This window comes from Cnephaeus nilssonii, assembly GCF_951640355.1.
Source record: "Cnephaeus nilssonii genome assembly, chromosome: 6".
Taxonomy (NCBI): domain Eukaryota; kingdom Metazoa; phylum Chordata; class Mammalia; order Chiroptera; family Vespertilionidae; genus Cnephaeus; species Cnephaeus nilssonii.
The window spans coordinates 61,482,105-61,509,563 of NC_137077.1; the positions used below are offsets into that span (position 1 = coordinate 61,482,105).

General features: G+C 44.2%; 2 protein-coding genes across 2 annotated transcripts in view; one reads left to right on the forward strand and one right to left on the reverse strand.

The window, feature by feature from the left end:
- Positions 1-376: 376 nt before the first annotated feature.
- TMBIM4 (transmembrane BAX inhibitor motif containing 4) lies at positions 377-23,970 on the reverse strand. Its single transcript, XM_079775178.1, has 7 exons — positions 23,730-23,970; positions 12,153-12,261; positions 10,612-10,717; positions 7,321-7,354; positions 3,345-3,462; positions 1,170-1,215; positions 377-634 (listed from the first exon to the last, which is right to left on the reverse strand). The coding sequence occupies exons 1-7, from the start codon at positions 23,824-23,826 to the stop codon at positions 431-433; spliced, it is 714 nt and encodes a 237-aa protein (XP_079631304.1). The 5' UTR covers positions 23,827-23,970; the 3' UTR covers positions 377-430.
- Positions 23,971-24,167: 197 nt separating this feature from the next.
- Positions 24,168-27,459, forward strand: part of IRAK3 (interleukin 1 receptor associated kinase 3) — a 71,984-nt gene continuing 68,692 nt past the window's right edge. The window contains exons 1-2 of the mRNA XM_079775176.1: positions 24,168-24,410; positions 26,275-26,374. The gene's annotated coding sequence lies outside the window, so the exon portion shown is untranslated. The remainder of the gene's footprint in view (positions 24,411-26,274; positions 26,375-27,459) is intronic.

Genomic DNA, 27,459 nt, shown 5'->3' on the forward strand with positions numbered 1-27,459 from the left:
ACTTTAATATATTTCTGAATAATTATCTGGGATTTATCTTTAAAAATTTTTCCTTTCTAAATAAAATAAAAACCTCCTAGCAGCTCAAGGCAGAAACCAACCCTGGACAGGATGCTATTGCATCACAGGAGGCACACATACCCACTCTCTCTAACTGGGACAATTTAGACATGCCAGTTCATCTTTGGGATATGGAAGGAAACCAAGGTATCCAGAGAGAGCCCATGCAGACATGGGGAGAACTTGCAAACTACACACCGACAGTGGCCCTTACTGGGAATGGATTTTTTTTCTCACTGAACAAAATACTGAGAACCTGCTATATTATAGCACTAGTAATAGCTCAGAAGTACATAGCATACAAATAAAGTAGTAATTGATAGTTAATTGTGTCAAACTTTATTAATCATTTTACATATCCTGTTTTCAGTCACTTTTTAGCTGCTTCCAAAAATCGCAACAGGTGCAAGAATAGATTGATGATATCCAAGTAGAGATTGATGGCAGCTAATACATACTCCTCAGGTGACAGCCTATGCATCAGTGAATGTGTGTCATAGATGATGAATCCACAGAAAAGAAGGGCTCCTACAGCAGCCATAACCAATTCCATTGTCTCACTATAAAAAAATAACTGTAGGCAAAACATTAAAGAACAGTATTAAGCATACTGAAATTACTTGCTTGTAAGTTACATATACTACGTACCTATATATTTAATAATGCTGTACAACTTTGAATACAAATGTTAAAAGCAGAAAAAGGCAAAGCAGGTCCACCCTGGCTTCTGATAGATGAAAGAATGACTGGATGAATCCATGGATATCCCCCTACTAGATAACTCACTGACTTTGAACAGTAGCATCCCAAATATAAACTACTAAAAAAATTGTTTTCATAATGTTATGTGCCACTTGGAGGTTAGCAATTACAAGTGAGGGCCTTTAACTCATTTGTTCATCTTTCTTTCTAGCAATAATACTGATTAACGTAAGACCTTGATTTTTCAAAAGGTAATTTTATAACCACTCTATATACAAATGTTTCAGATAATTATAATGAAGTATCCTATCTTAAGATTATGCCTCTTACAGGTTTTTTTGAGATTAAAGTATTTATATTGACGTGACCAGAATTATATTTCAAGTTATCATTCTAAAATAACTCACCCTCAAGATTCCTGACAAGCACAAAATCCACAAAACAGCAAACAGTCTATGAAAATAAAATATTAATAATTTAGAATAAATATTGTTCCTTACAAAAAACTTTGTAAACCCATTTAACATATTCTGAAGAAATAAATCCATCCTGCTATTTGTCAAAGAATAGTTTAAATGTAAGAATTCATAAACATACAATGAATAATGTAGAATACCCAGAAATTGAAAGAAGAATTATTTATTCAACATTTGTTTATATGGTGCATAACACTAGTTAAGAGTGTCAATTTTTAGCTTTTCAATTGAAATGCACAGGAAGCACACATACCCGCACAACAGAATTAAGTCAGAAATTAAGTATACATTTATATTATAATACAGTATAGTGAACTGAGGATATGGTGAGATTCCAGCCCTCAGTTATCTTGCTGGAACGGCCATAAAGCTCAGGCTACATCTGGCATACTTAGTTAGAATGAAGTATCTCACCACCTCATAGTATAGATCCTTCAGGACTGAAAGGGACTCAGGACTTGTCTTTTCATACTTAAACCCTGCGGAAACGCCAAAGTTTCTGCACCAAGAATATGGGAAGTTGGGATTAAGAACTATAGAGCATGTGAAATTTTACCTTACTTACAAGCAAATAAGTTAGCCTGGCACAATTTTGTGGATGCTAGTAGAACACAAGGGACTCCCAGGTCTGAGATGAAGGACAGTTTATTACAACAATAACAGTAGCTGAAGAACTGGCATAGTAGATTGGTGTTGTGGGAATAAAGAAATTAAGAGAGCTAGAAGGACAAGGTTGAAGAAAAAAAGTATGATGTTTGGCATTTAAGATTTCAGCAATGGAATAATCCCTAGTGATTGCAAGGTCCACAAAGTGGCCATGGCAGGGAATGGAAGTTGCTGCAGTAGATGAGGTCCAGAGGTATTGAGAGGCGAAGGTGATGACGGGCCTAACATGCAGTTTGATGCTAAAGTCTAAAGAATGAGGAGGCTTGACCAAAAAGGGGATCAGTGATAGTAACGAGGAAGAGTAGGATGTGTATCACCAGAAAGCATAAGCCTCAATGCAATGAATTTCTATTATGCTGAAGGAATCATGAAAAGTGGCACCAGGAAACTAAAGCAGTTTTTAACAGTAACCCCCAACCCCACCCCCCAAGCTATATAGGGTGTGGGGGAATGAGTGGCTAGAGAACAGTTCTCAGGGAGCAATCAAGTTTCAGCTGAGATAAGGAAGAAGAAAAGATGTTATGAAGAGGCTGAAATATAGGGAAGATTATATACTAGGAGTCCTAGAGACTATAGTAGAATGGATGGGAAGGAGGGGAGCAATTAGAGTTTAGAATAGAAAGAAGAGAGAAAACCTGTCATTATATATATACAAACAAATATATGAAACCCCCTTTCCCCCCAAAAAAAAGAATAAATAAAGAACGTTACCTAAATCAAACTCCATTTTAATAAAACTATTCATCTTGCACAATTATCAGTGTTGTCTAACCAGCTATATTTTATCCCAACAGATTTCTGGTAATCTGGATTACCAGGGGAATAAAGGAGGGGGGGGGGGAGTTTTACAAGAGTACAGTTTTGTAAATTTTTAGTGTTGTAACAGGAAAAAGAACAGAAAATGGTTGGGTGATTATTTGTGCCAATAGGAAGCTAGAGTGATCTTAGAAAAAAGAGTCTATTCATTCTTAACCAGGTGAGGGCAACACAGTACTATTATCCTAATAAAAAGAATCATTCCCTATATCTATTAGTTTGAAGAAGGATAGAGGTTAACCAAATGGATCAAAAAGGTTTTAAGGTTCATGCAGACATCTCCAAAATCTTGCTTTCACCGAGGTTTTGGTAACATTTATGTTAAGACAAAAACCTAAATAATTTAGGCAAATTCCATACCATTCATAAAGCACAGAAGCCTACTCTCTAGAAAGCTAATTTATTTTAGCATTCACTTCCTTTTCAACATAGAGGGGAAGGAAATGCTCAAAGCCAGTTTCCATGCCCTTGAATGTTCTGGGAGAGTAGGATCCTAGAACTCAAAGAAATGACCTTTCATTGTGCTCCACTTTAAAAGGCAGTTATTCAAAACTTACAGTATAGCACTTCTCTCAAAACTATAATATTAAAGATGTCTATCATAGCCATGAATATATAACTTACCCTGCTCCAAATTTGCTGAAATCTTTCTTAGATTGTAGAGTATACATAGTCAAACCAAGAAATACTGCAGTAGTCAGTACAAAAGCTTGGAGAATAATATACACATCATAGAAAGTAACTGTAAAATTAAAAAAATAAAGATTAAAAGTGCATATAAATATACTCAATATAAAACAGCTTTTTTTCTGGGATTTAACCAAAATGCTTTATTTTCTCATACTACATGCCAATAAGAACAACTAAGAAAAGATTCCTTATTCAGCCTTGAGTATTGATTGGTACAGTAAGACTACCTCCATAATGCAATAACTGGTCTCCAAAATATTCATCAATGCAAAATAAGGAGGTCACATTATTCTGAGTTAAAGAAATGACTGGAGATTACACAGCTAGCCAGTTAGGAGTTTTGGGGATATGGAGGAATGATTTTCATCCTACCCTATCCCTGTTCTAGCTGCACTTAATCACTATCTGCGGTGATTGTCCATTATGGCTTAGATATCAATAGAGAGGATTCTGGGTTCTGTGGCTGGCTGGGAATTCCTGGGTGGTATATAGCAATTCTAGCAATCACCTGGTTAATTGCACCCAGTTCATGGATTGAATATGCCTATTGCAATACAACTGCTTAACATTTTAAAAGAATGGTAAATTATAACCTCTTTAAAGGAAGTTAATTGCTTTGAACCCCAAACAATGTAAGTTATTTTTAATTTTTCAGGGATTAATTATCCAAGCTCTTTCTATTCCTAAATGCTAAATTATTGGAATTTCTCCATTTATGTCATTACAGGATTATAAAAGACACTAGAGGCCCGATGCACAAAGATTTGTGCAAGAATAGGCCTTCCTTTCCCTGGTTGCTGGCACCAGCTTCCCTCCGGCACCCAGGACCTGGGCCTTCGCTCTGGCTACCACCTTCCACCTTCGCTCTGGCCCTGCCACCCTCCTGTAGCTTCCTCCACCCCCTGCCCTCCCCCCTCAGAGCAGGTGTCCCACCCTGCTCCTGGCCTGCGCGAGCGCTGCCCAGAGGCCCGGAGCGGCCAGGGTGGGGTAGAACACCTGTGTCCCGGCCCGGCCGCCGCCATATTTGTTGCATCAATTTGCATACCCCCACCTTATTGGCTGTGGGTGCCGCCATCTTTGTTGTGGAGTGACAGTCGATTTGCATATTCTGTCTTTATTACATAAAATTCCTTTCAAACACATTTAACACCAAATACAAAACAGAAATTACTACTGTTTTTTTGTGAGGCCATTTGATAAAAGATGAGTATCTATATATTTAAAAAGCCAGCAACCAGAACACCCTAACGACTAAAGCAACCGATCACTATGACGCCCACTGTGGCCAGCGAACCAGCCCAATGGGGGTAGGGGGGACTGGCCAGCCAACCTCCCATGGCCCCTCCCCCCAGCCGGCCCTGCCTCTGATTGGCCTCTCCCACCCCGATCAAGGGTGGGGCCGGCCAACCAACCTCCTGCAGGCCCTCTCCCCACCCCACCCCCAATGAGCCCCCACCACCCCGATTGGCCTGCGGACTCTCCCCCCAGCCAGCTCCACCCCCGATTGCCCCTCCCACACCAATCGAGGGTGGGGCTGGCTGGCCAACCTCCCACGGCCGTTGACCCCCAATAGGCCCCCTCCACCCCATTCAGGGGTGGAGCCAGCCAGCTTACCATCCACAGCCCCTCCCCACAGCCGGCCCCACCCCCAGCCGGCCCACCCACCCCAATAGGGGATGGGGCCCCCTGGCCAATCACCCACAGCCCCTCCACCCAGCCAGCCAGGCCCTGATTGGGCCCCGATTGGGGTGGGCCAGCCAGCCAACCTCCCACCATCTTCTTCTCCCGACAGGCCTGCCTGACCCTGATCCGCCCCTATTGGGGCGGGCCAGCTGGACTCCACCCATGCATGAATTCGTGCACTGGGCTTCTAGTCCTATATAATAAAAGCCTAATATGCAAATCAACCGAAGGGGGAACAACCGGTTGCTATGATATGCATTGACCACCAGGAGGCAGATGCTCAATGGAGGAGCTGCCACCAGCTCGCAGGCCCCAGGCCAGCCAAGGCGGTTGCGAGTGTGTGTGTGTGGGGGGGCGCCAATCGCCCCGCTGGTCGACTCACAGATCCGGCCCTGATCGCCGGCCAGGCCTAGGGACCCTATCTGTGCACGAATTTCATGCACCAGGCCTCTAGTATAATAATAAAGTACAGTTTGATGCAGACAATTTAAGAGGCTGAGCTCATTTAAAAAAAAAATAAAAAAGCCTGGCCAGCATGGCTCAGTGGCTAAACATCAACCAATGAACCAGGAGGTCACGGTTCAATTCCAGGTTAGGGCACGTGCCCATGTTGTAGACTTGATCCCCAGTAGAGGGGGTGCAGGAGGCAGCCAATCAATGATTCTCATCATTGATGTTATTCTCTCCCTCTCGGAAATCAATAAAAATATATTAAAAAAAGAAAAAGAGGCTGAGCTTGTGATGAAAGTACCTGATTCAAAACATGTTATCAGCTCCTCTAAGGGCCCTTTAAATTACAGAAAAGACTGTCTTATTTCTATAAATGAATAAACACAGATGAATATCCTATCTAATAATAGACAAATATGCAAATTGACCATACCTCTGACACACCCACAAGCCACGCCCACCATCCAATCAGAGCGAGTATGCAAATTAACCCAAACCAAGATGGCTACAGCCACAGAGAACAAGGTTTCCTAGGTAACAGAGGAAGCCAAGCTTTCCGCCTGCCCTTGCCAGGCCTAAGCCTCCACTCAAGCTACAAAGTTTCAATTATAGAAGGTAAACAAATTCAAACAAATGGCAGCAGAATGGAGCTTGAGAGAGCAGGCCAGGGTTGCCGCCGGCAACAGGGGAAGCAAAGCTTTCCGCACACCCTGGCCGGGCCCACCCGCTTAAGGCAACAAAGTTTCAATTATAACCCCAACACAAATGGCTGGCGGCCTCGGAGGGAGCCCCAGGCTTGGCTCCACTCCAGGCTACAAAGTTTCAATTGTAGAAGGAGAATAAATTCCAGATACCAGGGCCTCCACTTGGGTTGCCAGGGGGCGTGGCCAGCCTGCAAACCACCACAGGCCCCTCGCTCAGGCAGCCCCATGCCCCAAGGGAACCCCACCCTGATTAGGGACACCCTTCAGGGCAAACCAGCTGGCCCCCACCCCTGTACCAGGCCTCTATCCTATCTAATAAAAGAGTAATATGCAGATTGACCATCACTGCAACACACAATATAGCTGCCCCCATGTGGTCAAAGATCCTGCCCCCATGTGGACACAAGATGGCCAGCAGGAGAGGGCAGTTGGGAGGCACCCGGCCTGCAAGGGAGGGCAGTTGAGAGGGACCAAGCCTGCAAGGGAGGGCAGTTGGAGGTGATCAACCCTGCAGGAGAGGGCAGTTAGGGGTGACCAGGCCGGCAGAGGAGGGAAGTTGGGGGCAAACAGGCTGGCAGCAGAGTGGTTAGGGGGTGATCAGGCTGGCAGGCAGAAGCGGTTAGGGGCAATCAGGAAGGCAGGCAGGCAAGCAGTTGGGAGCCAGCAGTCCTGGATTGTGAGAGGGATGTCCGACTGCCCGTTTAGGCCCGATTCCGGTGGGATCGGGCCTAAACGGGCAGTCGGACATCCCTCAAGGGGTCCCATATTGGAGAGGGTACAGGCTGGGCTGAGGGACAACCCCCCTCTGTGCACGAATTTCGTGCACCAGGCCTCTAGTTATTCTATATTCCTACTGTTTTTCTAATTCTTTTCCACTCCCTCTAAGCTCAGTTGAATTACGTGAAGTATAAACATTTCATTTTTACCTATATTTTAGCAATTTTTAAGCCTATACCATATTTTTGAAATATGACATTCCATGATGTTAAGCTTTAGTCCCAAATCCTTTTATCCAGAATACTTATCCATATTAAAAAGTAACTGTAACATATAGGAGAATAATTATGGCTTACCAACAAAGGCCACAGTCAGAGCTTCCAACAGTGTCTAAGAAAAAGAAATTAAAATTACATAAATGCAAGTGAAATTTATACTGTCATGTACATGGTTCTAATTTCTAGTTCAATGTGATTCCATATGTATGATCTCATTTTAGCTTCAGAGCAGCCTTGAAAAGTATATGGGACAGATAATAAGCCCATCATATAAAAATGAGACCTCAATATATTGAGTGAGAATATTTAGATTCTAATTGTGATCCCATCACTCCTTAAACTCTAACTAGATATTTCATATCTGTAAGAGGAAGATTATAGAAATAATACCGAAAATTCTATTTTTCTCACTTTGTGTAATGTAAATAAAAATGAAATTGCAAATCATGTGCACATTTATAAAAACGTAAATATCTCACTTAAACATAGGAATATTAAACATTTATATTAAATTACTAATTAATTTAATACTAAATATACAGGTAGCACTTTGGTGTGGCAATCTTAAAACTTTCTCACAATATTCTCTCTTTCTTCCCTAGTAACAGAATTTTTACCTGGATGCACATTTTTACCTGCTTTGATTAAACATTATATTTTTCAGTATCCCTTACAGCTAGATCTGGCCAGGACTATATTCCAGCCAACAGAATGTGAGTAGAGACATGTACAACTTCTAAAAGTAAAGAGGCTTTCTCCCTTTTCTCAAATAACTAGGTGGAATATGGATATGATAGTGAGCATCTTATACCATATGACACTTTAGGAATATCTGAACCTTAGCAGGTACCTGGACCTCTGACAACTCCACTAAACAGTCATTCATATTTTTTACATGAAAGAGAAGTAAACCTTGTTTTAAACCATATCACAAGTACTCTAGTTTCTTTTCTCTTAACTATATATCAGGCGTCCTCAAACTACGGCCCGCGGGCCACATGCGGGTGTTTTTGCCGTTTTGTTTTTTTACTTCAAAATAAGATATGTGCAGTGTGCATAGGAATTTGTTCATAGTTTTTTTTAAACTATAGTCCGGCCCTCCAACTGTTTGAGGGACAGTGAACTGGCCCCCTGTTTAAAAAGTTTGAGGACCCCTGCTATATATCTTTACTTTTTTTATATGCTTACTCTACCATAGATTTGTCTCAATCATCTGAGAGACCATATCATAAAAGCAAAGCCAGCAGTAACAGTAGTGGTTTATAATCATACACAGAAACACTCCCTATTAACCTTCCCTACCTAAAATAAAGAAATCATTAGGACCAGAGCAAAAATGGTATTAGAAATTGTACATGGATTTGGAGTCAATGAAGTCACTGCCACATTTTGTTATAATGTTGTCCATAGTGTCATGGAAGTAGTAGCAAAGATGATAGAAATATTTCTTCTGAGCAATATTCTTGATATTTGTGACATGATTTTAGGTAAGAAATCCTACCCCATACTCAAGTATCAGAAGGAAAAAACAACAGTCTAAACAGGAAAAAAGGTAAAACTAGGAAAACACCCCATCCCAAAATAATGCCCCCTTTTAAATGTGCACACACACTTACAAACGTATACCGCCTAAGGCAAGGTGAGATCCATCTCCTTCCTTATTTTGATGGAGTAGAACAAAATACTCTAGTATCAGAGGTCTCTGGGTAATCGGAAGTGCATTTTTACATACTTCCTTATTTGTTAAACCACTTTTATCTATGGGCATGGTCAATAGATGTAGCAGTAAGTGACTATATCTTGCCCATCAACATTTGGCTGATGCTTTGATGCTTTTCTAATGGGTCCTCTTCCTGCTGAACAAAAGCTGATCTGTACCAATGTTCCACATAGAAATCAGTCTTTCTGAAAGCAGACAGGCTACCTGTAGTGTTGAACAGGAACTCTACATGACCCTGTTTCTTTTTATACTTCCTCCTTCTCTCTTAGGACAGCTGACTGGGACAGGAGTTGGCATCTAACACAGGGTTTGTCAACCCACATTGGCTAACAATCTACGATGTGACCTGTGCCATTAACCAGCTGCACCAATCAGATTCTTTCTCAGTTAGAAATATAAACTCAGAGAATAAAGCAATGGTAGCAGGAGCTAAGGCTACAAGGTTAATGAGTCACATGAGGACCCACAATGGGCCACATAAAAACTAAAAGGGAAAACTGTAAGGTAGAGAAGAAATGTAATGGAAGAAGGAGGAGGAGACCACAAACTCTTGCTGTTGAATTTCCTACAATAGCATCATTTCTAGAACCTTCCTCTAGTGCCTTTTCTTCCGGAGGCCTGATGGGGTGGGTTGGTGGGTTCCCAAGCTTTTATATCCTTAAAATAAACTCCCTGCTACTAACAATAACTTGGGTGAGATATTGATTCTAACTATACTACCTATAAAAACTCAATCTTAGAATATGACCACAATGAGTTGGTAAGGCCTACGATTTAAATGGATAACCTTTCCAATAACTGAAATTTTCAAAGTCGTGAGCTTTTCTTTCATAATATTAACAAAAAATTGTTATCAGAATTCATAAAACTTTCTTTAAGGCAGTTTAATCTGATAAATAGCATTTTAAATCTTATTTGACTATAAATATTCTTAATAGTAGTTTGGAAGATTTTGATGTAATTTTTAAGTTAGAACCCAAATCACACTGGATATAATAATGGGAAAAGAAATTTTTAAAATATATAACTTGAGGCCTTACCAACTCATTCTGGTCATATTCTAAGATTGAGTTTTTATAGGTGGTAGTTTGGGTTTTCATTTTCACAAATATTTGAAACAAATGTGACTTAAACTTAGTTCCCCCAACAATGATTTTGAAACAAGTTATTTAGTAAAGCACATCAAATGAACAAAGTGGTCCTTTAAAAGAACAGAGTCATTAGACAGAAATAAACTGAGGAATTAATCATAAAGATTTCAATTTAAGGCCTATGAAATTAAGGCCAAAATATAATTTTTTACCAAGAAAAGCACAGAATATTAGGAGTAGAAAGTATCAAAGGGATAATCTACTTTAATATTTTCATTTTACATATGAGAAAGCTTAGGTACAGAAAGGCTAACCGCTCTGCCAAATGTCATATAACCAGATAGTGGCAAAGCCAGGTCATGTGATTGCAATTCATTATTTTTTCCACTATATCATAATATTGACAGAAAAAACTTTGAAACTGACAAAGTTTAAAACGTTTTACAGACTAGGAGATTTTAAATTATGTTAGTGATACATATATGCATTCAATTAAGTAAATAAATTTAAAACTCAGTAATAAATTTTAAAATGGACAGATATTGTCAAAGTACTCACAAATCCAAAAAGCAGGTACAGGTTAAGGGGATGCTTATGTCTGTTTAGAATCAATGCAAAAATCGAACCCAAAGATCCAATGGCAAACACCAAAATTAAGGCAGGACTGAAAGACAAAATTAAAAGCAGTTTAAAGTTAAAAAACACACAGCATAAATAGTATTACAAAATTTAGTAAAATGTGTCTATTTTATGTGTTTGTGAAAGTACAAAAAAACATCTGGAAGGATCCATACCAACCTGTCAAAAAAAATTATTTTTCCATCTGGGAAATCTGAGGAGTATGAGAGGGAGAGGAGTAACAGGACAAAGAAAAGAGCTCACAATACAAGGGGAAGACTTTTCCTTTTTACTTCATGAACATATCATATTTGAATAATTTTTGCAATTGCTTTTTTAACTAAAATACAAAGAAAAGCTATTAAATACTAAACAATTTTTTTAAATCTTTAAAAAAAATTTAATATGTTTTTATTGATTTCAGAGAGGAAGGGAGAGAGAGCAAGAGATGGAAACATCAATGATGCAAGAGAATCATTGATTGGCTGCCTCCTACACACCCACACTGGGGAATCAAGCCTACAACCGGGGCATGTGCCCTGACTGGGAATCAAACCGACCTCCTGGTTCATAGGCTGAGCAATAAAACATCGGCTGAGCAATAAACTAATTTTATACCTAACTACTTTTTTAGGTATTTACTACATAGCTGTAATTTAAATTAAAGATCTTTACCCCAATTGCAAACTAATAGTTCAAGACTTCCCTTCTGTAGGGGAAGGGAGGATAGAAATTGTCTACTCAAGAAAATATTCATTCCTTATTTTTCCTTTCCTTTAATATAAAGATTCTATATTACTTTTAGCCATAAAATAATTATTCTGGAGGTCAGATCTTAAACAAATTTGGGATAAATTATATGGAGTGCCTTTGAAAACTTTTCAGTGAAATTATCCCAGGCCTGATCCAACACTAAGATAAATTAAAAACACGTTAGTTAAATACCTTTATTTTTCAAGTGCTCTATTAGGCTTTGGGGACAAGGCATAAGTCTAATAAAAGCAAAAAACTAAGACTAAAAACTGTATACAGTAAAAATTCTTAATACAATTCCAGGAGATAAGGGTTTAACCCTATAAGACTGTAAACTAAATGTTGAGAGGTAAATACCATGTTATAGAACAGTGGTCGGCAAACTCATTAGTCAACAGAACCAAATATCAACAGTACAACGATTGAAATTTCTTTTGAAAGCCAAATTTTTTAAACTTAAACTTCTTCTAACACCACTTCTTCAAAATAGACTCGCCCAGGCCATGGTATTTTGTGGAAGAGCCACACTCAAGGGGCCAAAGAGCCGCATGTGGCTCGCGATTGCTGACCACTGTTACAGAATATTTATCAAAACAAAACTAATGTTATTTACAAGAGTTAATGAACATTTTTACATTGAAACATAAACAGAGAATAGAAAATAAAGAACTTTGCTTATTCCCTTCTGATCATAAGCAGTGGCTGAAAGTGATTCAGAATCGTCTTACCTTTCATGTACAAATGTCCGTATAGACTCGAAGTATAAAAAAAATGCAGATGTCACTGTAGTTAAGAGAACTTGCAGAGAAAGGATGGTGTAGACTTTTCTTAGAAAGGCTAGAAAAGAAAAAAATCATATATAGCTGTTTTCTTAAGCATTTGTCATAGAGCAGCAAGATCAAATGTCATTAAATTTTTATATGTATTTCTTAAATATTAATCCAAATAATGTTATCTGTAACTAAAACTTAAAGAAAATGCTTTCAAAGGGGAAAAATTGTTAAGTGGTAACTGTCTTCCAAGAAGCATGAACTTAAAAAAAATTAATGGGCCAGAATGTAAGTGTTTTTCATCAGTATAAAAAGAAAGCACTATATGCGTATTTGTAAACAGCCGTGTACAACAAAAGATTAAAAACAGAACACTTTGAAAGAATGATTCCATCTTGAAACAAATGCAGGAACAGAAAGCATGTGTTTGCATATCAATTTAAAAAGAAATCTTAATTTCCAAGCAGTACAAATGTTTCCCTAAAATGAACTTCCCCTTAAAAGGCAAACAATATATAAACGTAACTTTCACTCACCCATTTTTATTTCTCACTTATAGTACCTCTGCCTCTAGTTTTTATACAATAAGAAATTCTTGCTTTCAAAATATTTTGTCAACATCCATAAATTAACTCCAAGACCTAATGATTTAAAAATACTTAGTCTTCTGATATACGGATAATATAAATAGTACACTGAACACCCGACTCACCACCAGCTTCACAAATAAAACATTAATAACAGTTCCCACCTCCTCTATTTAAATATCTATAGTAATCTATAATAATAAAAGCATAATATGCTAATTAGACTGGATGTCCTTCCAGACGAAGCGGGGCTGGGAGAGAAGCCTGGGTCCTGGGTGCCTGCCAACACTGGTCCGAGTGTCAGAGGGAAACCCGTGCTGGCAGGCGGGGGAAGGAAGGCCTACTCTTGCACGAATTTCGTGCATTTGGGCCTCTAGTACTGATAATAACATCCCTCATCCCCTTAGCTAACTGCTAGTCACCTTTCAAGATTTAGCCTTTCTCATTTCTCCAGTCTGAATTAAATGTTCTTCCTCATGCTCCCAATGGACCCTAACCATACTACTAATCACATTACTTTTTTATTTTTTATTTAATTTTTTTGATCCTCACCCAAGGATATGCTTTCATTGATTTCAGAGAGAGAGAGAGAGAGGGGGAGAGAAACATCGATTGGAGGATAATTAATGACATCAATCAAATTTAAAATATACATACTCTTTTGACCCCATAATTTCACTTCTGAAAATTTATCCTAGAGCAACACTTGCAGAAATTTACAGTTATGGGAACATGTTCCCTAAAGCACTATTTGAAGGAATTAAAAAAAAATAACCTAAATATCCATCAAGAGGGTATGATTAAATTAATTGTGGTACATACATACTTTGTAAGACCACTGCCATTAAAAAGCTATTGTGTACTATGATTTTTCTAAAATATATATTTTATTATTTTATTTATTTTATTTTTATTTTTTTTTAAATTTCTTTATTGATTAAGGTGTCACATATTTGTCCTCATCCCCCCATTCCCATCCCACACCCCTCCCCTTGGATGCCCCAACCCTCTGTTGGACTTAAGCATTGGTTAGGCTCATATGCATGCACACAAGACCTTTGGTTGATCTCTCCCCCCTCCCCCCACCCTCCCCTATCCTCCCTCTGAGGCCCGATAGTCCGATCGATGCCTCCTTGTTTCTGGTTCTGTTCTTGTTCATCAGTCTATGTTGTTCATCATTTCCCCTAGATGAGCGAAATCATGTGTCACTAGAGATATACTTATAAGAATTGAATGTGCGACGAGCAATAATAGTTATGCTGACAGGCAAATGAATCAGTCTGTAGTGAGTTTCTTTCTGGACCAACAGTTCTTTTGAGACCCAATATCAATGTCCACCAGTTCCCTATGAGTACATGTCGGCACTGACCCCTCAGCTCTGGATGGTGGACAAATGGTGGTAATGCAGGTCCGACTCCCTCTGGTTTGGTCTCGGCCGGACCCAGGGGCACTGATTCACCCGGATCCAGGGGCCCACGGCCTCACCCGGACCCGGGGCCAGGCTCACCCGGATCCAGGGGCCCACGGCCTCACCCGGACCCGGGGCCAGGCTCACCCGGATCCAGGGACCCGCGGCCTCACCCGGACCCGGGGCCAGGCCCACCCGGATCCAGGGGCCCGCGGCCCCCCTGGACCGGGGGCCCGGCCCACCCGGATCCAGGGGCCCGCGGCCCCACCCGGACCTGGGGCCAGGCCCACCCGGATCCAGGGGCCCGCGGCCCCACCCGGACCCGGGGCCAGGCCCACCCGGATCCAGGGGCCCGCGGCCCCACCCGGACTCGGGGCCAGGCCCACCCGGATCCAGGGGCCCGCGGCCTCACCCGGACCCGGGGCCAGGCCCACCCGGATCCAGGGGCCCGCGGCCCCACCCGGACCCGGGACCCAGGCTCACCCGGATCCAGGGGCCCGCGGCCTCACCCGGACCCGGGACCCAGGCTCACCCGGATCCAGGGGCCCGCGGCCTCACCCGGACCCGGGACCCAGGCTCACCCGGGTCCAGGGGCCCGCGGCCTCACCCGGACCCGGGACCCAGGCTCACCCGGATCCAGGGGCCCGCGGCCTCACCCGGACCCGGGACCCAGGCTCACCCGGATCCAGGGGCCCGCGGCCTCACCCGGACCCGGGACCCAGGCTCACCCGGATCCAGGGGCCCGCGGCCTCACCCGGACCCGGGACCCAGGCTCACCCGGATCCGGGGCCCGCGGCCTCACCCGGATCCAGGGGCCCGCGGCCTCACCCGGACCCGGGGCCCAGGCTCACCCGGATCCAGGGGCCCGCGGCCTCACCCGGACCCGGGGCCCAGGCTCACCCGGCTCCAGGGGCCCGCGGCCTCACCCGGACCCGGGGCCCAGGCTCACCCGGCTCCAGGGGCCCGCGGCCTCACCCGGACCCGGGGCCCAGGCTCACCCGGCTCCAGGGGCCCGCGGCCTCACCCGGACCCGGGGCCCAGGCTCACCCGGCTCCAGGGGCCCGCGGCCTCACCCGGACCCGGGGCCCAGGCTCACCCGGCTCCAGGGGCCCGGGGCCCAGGCTCACCCGGCTCCAGGGGCCCGCGGCCTCACCCGGACCCGGGACCCAGGCTCACCCGGATCCAGGGGCCCACGGCCTCACCCGGACCCGGGACCCAGGCTCACCCGGATCCAGGGGCGCATGGCCTCGCCCGGACCCAGGGGCTCGTGGCCTCACCCGGACCCGGGGCCCAGCCTCACCCTGACCCAGTTCCCAGCCTCACCCGGACCCAGGGGCACGCGGCTTCACCCGGATCCGGGACCCAGCGGAGTTTCGTCTTCTTGATCCCAATTCCTGTTGGTCAATTCCCTCTCAGCAATTCCTTCGGCCATTTTCTCAGAGTTCCAGGGCAGCCACCGCAGAACTCGTTGGGCGGCGGGCTCGGCAAAGCTCCGGTGTGCCCGGAGCGCGGCGGCGGGCTGGTCCGGGGTGGCTGCGTCGGCCCTTGGGTCTGCAGCGGTGGCCGGTCGCCGAGCGTGCGCACCTGGCCGCTTCTGGGGCGTTAAGATTCTTGAAGGACTCGGAGGTCAGCAAGCGCGTAGTCTCCCGCCCCATGTCTCCCAGGGGCTCGTCTGTCCGTGCTCGGCAGCGAGTGAAGCCTTCCCCTCAGCCGGAGACCGCTGGGGGAACTGCGCCGAGCACGTTCCAGGCCGCCATTGTGTCGCCTGAGCCGTAGTTTTTAAAGTGTGGTCTTTGGGTCACCGGCATCAGCTTCATCCCGCGTACCCCTCTCTTTTATTCTAGTTGTATAGCATCCGCTCAGTTAGCCCTCCGGTGGTTCTGGATGGTGTCCGCTCCGCTCTCCCGTTGTAGACTCAAAACCGTTGTGGTAGGCAGCAATCAGGCTTCTGCCCTATGCCTCCATCTTGGTCCTTGTTTGTATAGTTAAGTCTTGATTGTTGTTGGTGTCACTGGGAGGAATTGTCCTCCAGGCCTATTGGCCGTGCGGACCCTCTGTGTCTATAAAGGAAGAGTTGCTGTGCGGGAGACACGCCTATGTGCCGGGTCTTGGTGCAGCAAGGCTTCGGCGCTCACTGCGTCTGCCTCTTGAATGTGTCCCTTATGGGAGTGGTCGAAATCTGATGTCATCTCACACCGACCACTAGATGCCTTCGTTTCTGGGTCTCCAATGGAGTGTAGGTCAGCTACTGCCTGTGGCCCCTCAGCAGGAATTACAGCATCCCTTATATTCGTGACCTGTTTCGGTGTCTTCCCCTTTTGGCTGCCTCCCTATCGCTCAGCTTCCCCAATCTCCCTAGGTGGTCGCTCTTGATACCCCCCTTTGTGGGCTGAGTGCAAAGTCTTGGTGTTGTTAAGCCTTGATTGCTGTTGGTACACTGGGAGGATGTGACCTCCAGTCCAATTGGCTGTGAGGATCAGCTGTGTCTATGCCGGGAGACAGCCCCATTCAACTAGACTTGCAAAATTGTAAAAGCCTCTGTGTTCAGCTTGGATGGGGCGGAGTTACAGGGCGGAGCCTACCGCCTTGGCTTCCCGTCAGCCCCGCCCTATGAGGTTCCTGTGTCTCAGTGTCCCTCTGTACTCCCAGCAAACACCTCTGAGAGAAAAGCGCCCTGGAGTTTCGCGCGCTGCCAAACAGTCTAGTTTCTCCCCCAATGAATCTGGATTCCCAGATTCTCTCCCGGAACTGGGTTTCCGTGTAGTCAGAATTGGGGCTCACCTCAGTCTGGCGCTTTTGTCTCCTTCCCTCCAGGGCGACTCAGCGGCACAGTCAACAGCCCATCCTCCGCGCACAATCCTGTGTGCGCCTCCGGTGCTCTGTTCTTCGCCGCCTCTCTGCATCTCTGCCTTACAGCCCAGCTTTCCCCAGTATGAGCATGGCTTCCCCGGGTCTTTCCCGGAACTGGGGTTCAGTGCAGTTGGAACTGGGGGTTCAGCACAGTCCGGAGCTTTTGTCTCCTTCCCGCTAGGGCAATCCAGCGGCACAGGCAACAGTCCCTCCTCTGCTCACATTCCCGTGCGCGGCTCCGGCGCAGCTCCTCTGTGTCTCCGTCCCACAGCTCAGACTCCCCCAGCATGAGCCCGGCTTCCCAGGGTTTCGCCGGGCACTGGGGTTCAGTGCAGTCGGAGCTGGGGTTCAGCACAATCTGGCGCTTTTATCTCCTTCCCGCCAGAGAACGCCAGCCAGGCCGTCAGCCGCCCCTTCCTCTCCGGCTCCGGCTTCCCCGCACGCCCGCGGGCTCGTGTCTCCGCCCGTGTCTCCATACCTCAAGCTTTTACGGCTTCTCTGATTTTCCTTGTGGTTTTCTTTTTCCTTCTAATTGTGCGCATTTCAGTCAGCCAGCTTTCCTGTGGTTCTGGATGATGTCCGTTTTGACTTTTAGTTGTGTTTTTGATATTGTTGTGCCCGGCTGTAGGTTAGGTGTTTAACCTATGCCGCCATCTTGGTTTTCCTCTATTTTATTATTTTAGAGAGAGTAAGGGAGAGGGAGAGAGAAACATTGATGAGAACCATTGATTGGCTGCCTCTTGCATGCCCCCTATTGGGATTGAGCCCACACCTGGGCATGTGCCCTGACTGGGAATCAAACTGGAATGATGCTCAACCAACTGAGACACACTGTACTGCTATTTTTACATGTAAAATATATTAAGTGAAAATACAAAATTGCAGGGAAGTATATGTAATATAATCCCATAAATTGTAACATTCTCCTGAGTCTATAAAATAGTATGTGTTAGTGTTTCAAAAATATACATATAGCATATTGCTAAAATAGACTAGTTTAATAGGCTATAATATATTTCATATATAACTGACTATATAAACTTAATTGGCACTGTAAAAGTGCTGAAGGTAGAGACTGTACTCAGAAATTCATTCCTCCATAATTTTTCTGTAGCTTCATGATTTGTTGTTTTCCAACAAGGAGCCTTGACATTTTATATTTATAATACTCCAAAATTATTTTCCAGAAAATGTACACATTACAGTCAGCTTAATTTTGCTTTAAAAAACAAGTGGAATATTTCTTTTTTACTTATTAATTGGTAAAGGACCAGAGACAGCTGAGAACCACTTTTTAATACAACTGTTGTCAGCTTAGTTACCAGCCTAATTACCAGGGCTCCTAAGTAAAATGCTCCAGCATAATTTAAATGTTCATGAGTAAGTAAATGTTCATTGAGTTTTTGGTTATTTAGATCAGTATTGTCATAGTGACATAAGACATACAGAAATAAATATGACTAAATTTTTCTTTAAAAACAGTTTACGTATGCAGAAAGGTGGAAATTATGAAATCTGGTTTAGGGATTTATGAAATCTGGTTTTTAGTCCTGGAGCCTCACTGCAAAGACCCATGCTATTTTATTTATATGTTTTTATTTATTTTAGAGGGAAGGAGAGGAAGAGAGAAATATCAATGGTGAGAGAGAATCATCAATCGGCTGCCTCCTGCACTCCCCCTATTGGGGATCCAGTCTGCAACCCAGGTCTGTGCCCTGACCAGGAATGGAACTGTAACTTCCTGGTTCATGGGTTGACACTCAACCACTAAGCCACCCAGCCAGGTAAGAACCATGTTATTTTAGACAAGTGTTTTTAAACTTAGTTTTCTGTAAATCATGGGTGTATATTATTTCAGGATTGTAATTCCAGGGAAAATGACAATATTGTTATTACAAAAACTCTGAGCAAAACTTTGTGGCATTCAGTTGCCAGGGGTTGGTGGAAGGGAGGGATAAACGGGGAGAGCACGGAGGATTTTTAAGGGAGTGAAACTATTCTGTATGATACTGTAAAGGTGGGTGTAAGTCATTATACATTTATCAAAACCCAAAGAATGTACAACACCTAGAATGAACCCTAATGTAAATTATGGGCTTTGGGTGATAATGATGTGTCAGTGTAGGTTCATGGACTGTAACAAATGTACCACTCTGGTGCAGGATGTTGATAATGGGGGAGGCTTTGAGTGTGTCCGGGCAAGGGTATATGGGAACTCTCTGTAATAATGCGTATTTTTTTCAATAGATGGAGTTACACATATATTGGTATACTATATATGCGATTTGATATGTATGCTATTTTGTTGTATTGACAGCAAGCTTCAAAACTTCATATGTCAAATTTGCTGAAGGTGTTAACATCATAGATATTTTTACGCTTAAAAATGTCGAATTTCGTGCCAAAAAAAGAGCATTTGCGGGAAGTTTTAATTCATTACTTTATTTTGAAGAAACGTGCTGCTGAAAGTTATCGTATACTTCGGGAAACTTATGGTGAACATGCTCCATCTCAAGATACTTGTGAACGCTGGTTTAAACGCTTTAAAAGTGATGATTTCGATGTGAAAGACAAAGAACGTCCAGGTCAACCGAAAAAGTTTGAAGACGAACAATTACAAGCATTATTGGATGAAGATGCGTGTCAAACTCAAAAACAACTTGCAGAAAGATTAAACGTTGCTCAGCAAACAATTTCCGATCGTTTACAAGCAATGGGAAAGATTTTAAAGGAAGGAAAATGGGTGCCACATCAACTGAACGAAAGACAAATGGAAAACCGAAAAGTCATCAGTAAAATGTTGCTTCAACGGCACGAAAGAAAGTCTTTTTTGCATCGAATTGTGACTGGAGATGAAAAGTGGATTTATTTTGAGAATCCCAAACGCACAAAATCATGGATTGATCCAGGTCAACCATCAACATCCACTGCAACGCCAAATCGCTTTGGAAACAAGACAATGCTCTGCGTTTGGTGGGATCAGGAAGGTGTGGTGTATTATGAGCTTCTAAAACCAGGTGAAACTGTTAATACTGATCGCTACCGACAACAAATAATCAATTTGAACCACGCTTTGATCGTAAAACGACCAGAGTGGGCCAGAAGACACGGCAAAGTAATTTTGCTTCATGATGACACACCATCACACACTTCAAAACCAGTTAAAGACACGTTAAAAGATCTTGCCTGGGAAGTATTAACCCACCCGCCGTATTCACCAGACCTTGCTCCTTCAGATTACCACTTGTTCCGATCGATGGCACACGCACTTTCTGAGCAGCACTTCAAAACGTATGAAGAAGTGGAAAATTGGGTCTCTGAATGGTTTGCCTCAAAACAAGAAAAGTTCTATTGGGACGGTATCCACAAATTACCTGAAAGATGGGGGAAATGTGTAGCTAGTGATGGACATTACTTTGAATAAAGCACTTTTGATGTTTCTCTTGAAATTATCATGTTTTCTTTGATTACAAAATCCGCATTATTAACCGGTACACTGGTACTTTCCACATTTAATTTTGCTGTGAATCTAAAACTGCTTTAAAAAATAAAGCTCATCAAAACAAAATAGGCAAAAAGACATTTCTTCATAGAAAATATACAAATGGCCCATAAGTATATGAAAAGATGTTCAACATCACTAATTATTAGGGAAATGCAAATTAAAATCACAATGAGGTATCTCACACCCATCTGGATGGCTACTTAAAACAAATGTTGCTGAGAATGGGACCCTTGTGCAATGTTGATGAGGATATAAAATGGTCCAGCCTCTATGTAAAACAGTATGGTGGTTCCTCAAAAACTTAAAAATAGAATTACCATCTTGTAAGAAAATAGAAAATATATATTGGTCTCTGTCTCTATTTCCTGACACAGAGATCATGAAATCCTTGTAATTTCCTAAGTGATAAGAGCACTAGGTGCATGTTCTAACACTGGCTTTTGACCCGGCTTCCTAACATGGCTGGTCCCTTGTAATGTCCTGGGTGATAAGGGTGCCTTTGTTTGGAGTGGCTTTGGGTTGGCTTCTGGATGGCTCCTAGACAAGGGCCGAGCACAGAAAGATCAAGCTATGATTAGAAGTTGGAATTTTCAGCCCAACCCCCATTTTCTTTAGAAGGGAAAAGAGCTGAAAATGCAGTTAAATGCCTACATGAGGAAGCCTCCATAAAATCCCAGTATTATGGGGCTAAGAGAGCCTCTTGGTTGGTGAATTTATCCACGTACTGGGAGGGTGAACACTCCATGGGAACAGAAGATCCTGTGCTTGGGACTGTCCCAACGGGCCTTGCCATATGTACTCCATCTGGCTGTTCATCTCTATCCTTTCATAAACTGGTTTCCCCGAGTTCTCTTAGCCACTCGAGTAAATTATCACACCTGAGGAGGGAGTCTTGGGAACCTCTAATTTGTGGTCAAGTCAGACAAAAGCTGGGGACCCACTATTTGTGATGCATCTGAAGTGGGGTGGGAGCAGTCTTAAGGTACTGAACCCCTAACCTGTGGGATCTGACACTATTTAGTCAGAATTGAGTTAAATAGTAGGATACTCAGATGGTATCACAAAGAATTGCTTGGTATTGGGGGGAAAAACCCCACACATTTGGTGACCAAAAATGTCAGAAGTGTTCTGTGTGAGAAGTAAAAGAAGCACAGGAGAGCGTACTGGGTTTTTCCAATGGAAAAACTGAGGTTTTGCACCAAAACACATTTGATCCAGCAATTCCACTTCTGGGTACATATCCAAAAGAATTGAAAGCAGGGTCCCAAAAACATATTTGTATACCTATGTTTACAGCAGCATTATTCATAATGAGGTAGAGGAAACTGAAATGTCCACCAACAGATGAATGAATAAATAAAAGTTTTATACATAAAAATGGAATATTATTCAGCCTTAAAAAGGAAATATCTGACACATTCTGTAACAGCACCCTAAAAACATGCTAACTGAAGCGAATCACAAAAGGACAAATATTGTATGATTCCACTTATATGAGATATCTAGAATGGCCAAATTCATAGAAACAGAAGGTAGAAAGGTAGCTGCCAGGGGAAGGGGGAAATGGGAATTTCCTTGATGGGTGTAGAGTTTTGCAAGATGAAAAGTTCTGGAGCTTAGTTGCACAGTGTGAATAATACTTAATACTACTGCACTTTGGTACCCTTAAAAATGGTTAAGGTGGTAAATTTTTAATGTTATGTGTATTTTACCACAATTTAAAAATTTTTAATTAAAAACAAAAACTTGCCAAAATAATTCAAAATTCCATTACAGAAATATAGCTACTAGAGATCATGATTCTTAGTGCATCAGAGCTCCATAATTCCTTTTCCAGAACAAGTTCCAGCTGCTCAGACAGGATGAGAATCTGGGGCAGCTTCTGTGGTCAACTGGCTGAACTCGAGGGGACCAGGAATCCCACTTAAATGAAACTGAGCGTTTTATTTATTTATTTAATATATTTTTATTGATTTCAGAGAGGAAGGGAGGGGGAGAGAGAAATAGAAACATTAATGATGAGAGAGAATCACTGATCGGCTGTCTCCTATATGCCCCACACCAGGGATCAAGCCCGCAACCTGGGCATGTGCCCTGACCAGGAATTGAACCGTGACCTCCTGGTACATAGGTCGATGCTCAACCACTGAGCCATGCCGGCCAGGCAAAACTGAGTATTTTAAATTTAGAATAATTTCTGCCCACTAGATATGGAATAACTTAAAACTAATATGGTATTTTGATTGACTTAGAAATCCTCTATTTCCAACACCTGCCCCAATAACACTCAAACCTATGTTGAGTTCTAGTTCCTACAGAGAAAAGAGTGAACAAGAATAGACATGGTTCCTGCCCTCACAGATCTTATAATCCAGCAAAGGACACAGAAAGTTAAAATGCATTCACACAGTCCCTGACTGGGTAGTCAGTTAGTTTAGACTCAGCATCATCCAGCTACACCAAGGTTGCGGTTGGATCCCCTGGTCAGAGCACATACAAGAAGCAACCAATGAATGTATAAATAAGTGGAACAAGAGATTTAATAAAAATAAGTAAATAAAAATAAAATGCGTGCCCTGGCGGGTGTGGCTCAGCTGATTGTGCCTCCTCAGGTTGCGGACTGGGTCCCCGGTAGGGGGCGTGCCGGAGGCAGCGGATGGATGTTCTTCTCTCACATCCGCTCTCACGTTTCTCTTTCTCCCTCTCCCTCTCTCTAAAAATCAGTAACAATATAAAAAATAAAATAAAATGTGTTCACCTGCCCTACGCACAAACATCCCAGCAGGTTATTGTGTAATCATGGTGATTACACAATAAGTCACAATGGTTACACAATATTGCTTACACAATAAACTTATTTTCACCGGAAAAAAAAAAAAAATAGCCTCTGGTATCTTTTCATGTGAAGATGCCCCAGAAAGGCTGCTGAGGCTTTCATCCGCCCCTTTCTACGCCGAACAGGGCAGGTTCCAGGAGGAAGGGCTCCAGTTTCCTTCTCTCCGCGCCCAGCTAGGCCTCCCGGGGGCGGCGCCCCTCCGAGCTCCGCGCTCCGCTCTGGCCCGGGAGCCCCCGAGGGCGGCAGAGGGAAGGGCCGGGACCCCGCTCTCCCCGGGAACCCGGAAATCCGCCCCCCGGGGCCACTGCGCAGCAGCCGGGCCGGCCGAGCCGCGGGAGGGGCCACCTACCCATGCGGATGTGCACGCTGGCGGAGGCCACGCAGCTGCCATAGTTGAAGTCGTCCTCGATGGAGGAGCGGGGGTAGCGGGGATCGGAGTCGGCCATGTCGGCGGCGATGGAACCCCAGCTCCCCGCGGAGTGACGTGCAGCACCCGGACCTCAACGGCCGTCGGCCACTTCCTGAGCCGCAGGCCGCCCCGACCGGCCCGACCGCTTCCGCGAGCGACTCGGCCAATCCCAGCGCCGGGCTCAGCTCGGCTCCGAGAAGGTCGCTGGGGTCAGGGTGCCGGAAGGCGGAATGCTGCTCTGCGTCAGAGAAAGGGAAACTTCTCTCTGATGTTCCTCAACAGCCCTTTTTTTTTTTAAATCCTCCCCTGGGGATCTGTTGTTACTGTTTGAGAAACATCGATGTGATAGAGAAATGTGGATTGGCCGCCTCCCGGACCGCCCCCACCTGGGATCAAACCCCAAACCTCAGAGGTGCCCTGACAGACTGGAACCCACGCCTTTGGGGCGGCGGAGGAGCTCCGCCCACAGCAGGCCCAGGGCACCCAGAGGGGCTGTGTTGAGGGGCCCCGACAGGCAGCCCGCAGCGCCGGGGGTTAGAACCTCCTCCTGATGCAGCAAGGTTACGGGTTGGATCCCTGGTCAGAGCACCGACAAGACAAGAAGCAACCAAAGAGCGCATAGTAAGTGCAACAACACACTGGTGTTTCTCTCACTCCCTTCCTCTCTCTAAAATAATCAATCAATAAAAAATAAACCCTCTGGCTTGCAGAGTTGCTAAAACAGTTAGAAAGTGAAGTCCCATCCCTTCCTGTTCATTCAACAAATACTTCCTATGCTCCTTCAATAATCACACCGGGGATGGGACATTTTTCCATTGATTTTTTTTTTTTTTTTTAGAGAGAGTGGAAGGGAGGGAGAAAGACAGAAACTAATGTGAGATGCATCAATTGGTTGCCTCTTGCTGAATCCCCAATCAGGGCCCCCGATTGAACCTGCAACCCAGGTACGTCCCCTTCAGTCCGCCTGCAGAAGCACTATCCACTGAACCAAACCAGCACCTTTTTTAAGTCCTCCTCTAAGGATATGTTTTTTTTCATTGATTCTAGAGAGAGAGGAAGGGAGAGGGAAAGAGAAAGAGAAGCATCGATCAGTTGCCCAAGCAATCCAACAGGGATGGAACCCACAACCTGTGTATGTGCCCTCACCTGGAATCAAACCCATGACCCTTTGGTGTGTGGGAGGACACTCTAACTACTGATCCACACCGACCAGGGCCTGGAGGTACATTAAAAAAAATTTTTTTTCAGATCTGCCCTGCCCAGGTGGCTCACTTGGTTGGAGTGTCAACCTGTACACCAAAGGATTTCCTGTTGGATTCTAGGTTAGGGTACATGCTTAGGTTTAGGTTAGATCCCGGTGGGTCAGCAGGTGCAGAGGCAGCCTACCGGTATTTCTCTGTCACATGGACGTTTCTCTCTCTAAAAATCAATTTTAAAAACATCCTCAGGTGAGAATTAAAAATATATATATTTAAAAATTTTCAGATCTAAAATTTTCTTTTAATTTTATTTTTCATTTACAGTTCACATTCAAAATCCTATCCTATATAATAATAATAAAACACTAATATGCAAATAGACCTAATGGTGGAACGACTGGGCACTATGATGCACACTGACCACCAGGGGGCAGATGCTCAATACAGGAGCTGCCCCCTGGTGGTCAGTGTGCTCCCATAGGGGGAGTACCGCTCAGCCAGAAGCTGGACTCACGGCTGGTGAGCGCAGCAGTGGGGGGACGGGGGGGGGGGGGTGGGGGGGGGGGTGGGGGGGGGACCTCTCCTGCCTCCGCAGCAGTGCAGGACCCCTCAAGGGATTTCCAACTGCCGGCTTAGGTCCGGCTGCTACCCTGTGGAAAGCAGGCCTAAGCTGTTAGTTGGATATCCCCCGAGGAGTCCTGGACTGCGAGAGGGCACAGGCCGGGCTGAGGCCCCTCCCCTCCCAGTGCACGAATGTCATGCACCGGGCCCCTAGTTATTTTATATTAGTTTAGATGTACCGCATAGTGGTTAGATAATCACATATTTTACCATGTTTTCCCCTGATATTTCCAGTACCCACTTGACACCATACATAGTTATTATATTATTTTTTAAAAATATATTTTAGTGATTTTTTACAGAGAGGAAGGATAGAGAGTTAGAAACATTGATGAGAGAGAAACATCAATCAGCTGCCTCCTGCACACCTCCCACTGGGGATATGCCCGCAACCAAGGTACATGCCCTTGACCAGAATCGAACCTGGGACCCTTCAGTCTGCAGGCCGACGCTCTATCCACTGAGCCAAACTGGTCAAGGCCATAGTTATTATATTATTAAATATATTACCTATCTGTACTTTATACCAACATGACTATTTTGTAATTACCTATCTTAATCTCCACCTTTTTCACCCAGTCCCCCAAACAACCCCCCCTCTGAAACCATCAGTTTTCTGTATCTATGAGCCTGTTTCTGTTTTGTTTGTTTATATTGTATTTTAGGTTCCACATATAAGTGAAATAAGATGGTTCTTGTCTTCCTCTGACTGACTTACTTCACTTAGCTTAATATCCTTGAGGTCCATCCATGCTGGTGCAAATGGTAAGATTTCATTCTTTTTTATGGCCAAGTAATAGTCCACTTTTTTATCCACTCATCTTTTAATGGGCACTTGGGTTGCTTCCATATCTTGTTCATTGTAAATATTGCTGCAGTGAATATAGGGGTACATATATTCTTTCCAATTAGTGTTTTGCATTTCTTTGGGTATATACCCAGAAGTAGAATCACTGGGTCATAAGGCAGTTCCATTTTTTTTTTTTTTTGGCAGTTCCATTTTTAATTTGTTGAGGAGCCTCCATACTATTTTCCATAGTGGCTACATCAATCTGCATTCCCACCAACAATGTATGAGGGTTCCCTTTTCACAACATCCTCAGTAACACTTGTTTGTTGATTTATTAATGATAGCCATTCTGATAGGTATACGATGATATCTCAATATACTTTTAATTTGCATTTCCCTGATGATTAGTGACATTGAGCATCTTTTCATATGTCTATTGGCAATCTGTATGTCTTCTTTGGAGAAGTGTCTATTCATAGGGATGCATTTTCAATTCTGTTATTTTAACAACTAGAGGCCCAGTGCATGATTGAATCATGCACGTGTAGGGTCCCCTACACGCTTTCGCTTTTCGCGGTGGAGTTGGGTGCCTGTCCACTGGTGCACCAGGCCTTTCAGAAGCCTCCGGCGCGGCGGAGGCTTCTGAAAGGCCTGGTGCTGGAGCAGACAGGCACCCAGCTCCCACACTTTTGATGGTCCGCGGCTGCTGAGGGGGGCTACCCTGCTGTTGAGAGGCGCAGGGGGCGCCTCTTAACTGCCGCTGAGGGGGGCTGCCGTGGACACCTGGCTACCCTGCCGTTGAGAGGCGCAGCTGGGTGTCCGTGGCAGGCCCCCTCAGCGGCCGCGGATCTGGCCATTGAGAGGCACAGGGGGCAGGAGTCCCGCCCCCTGCACCTCTCAACAGCAGGGTAGCCCCCCTCAGTGGCCGGATAGGCCACCCCGAGTCCCGCCCCCCAGCCTCCCGCCGCCCAATCATGGGTGTAGCGGAGTGATGGTAATTTACATGTTACTCTATTATTAGATAGGATAATATTAATCCCTAAATTTAATGAGCTCTTTC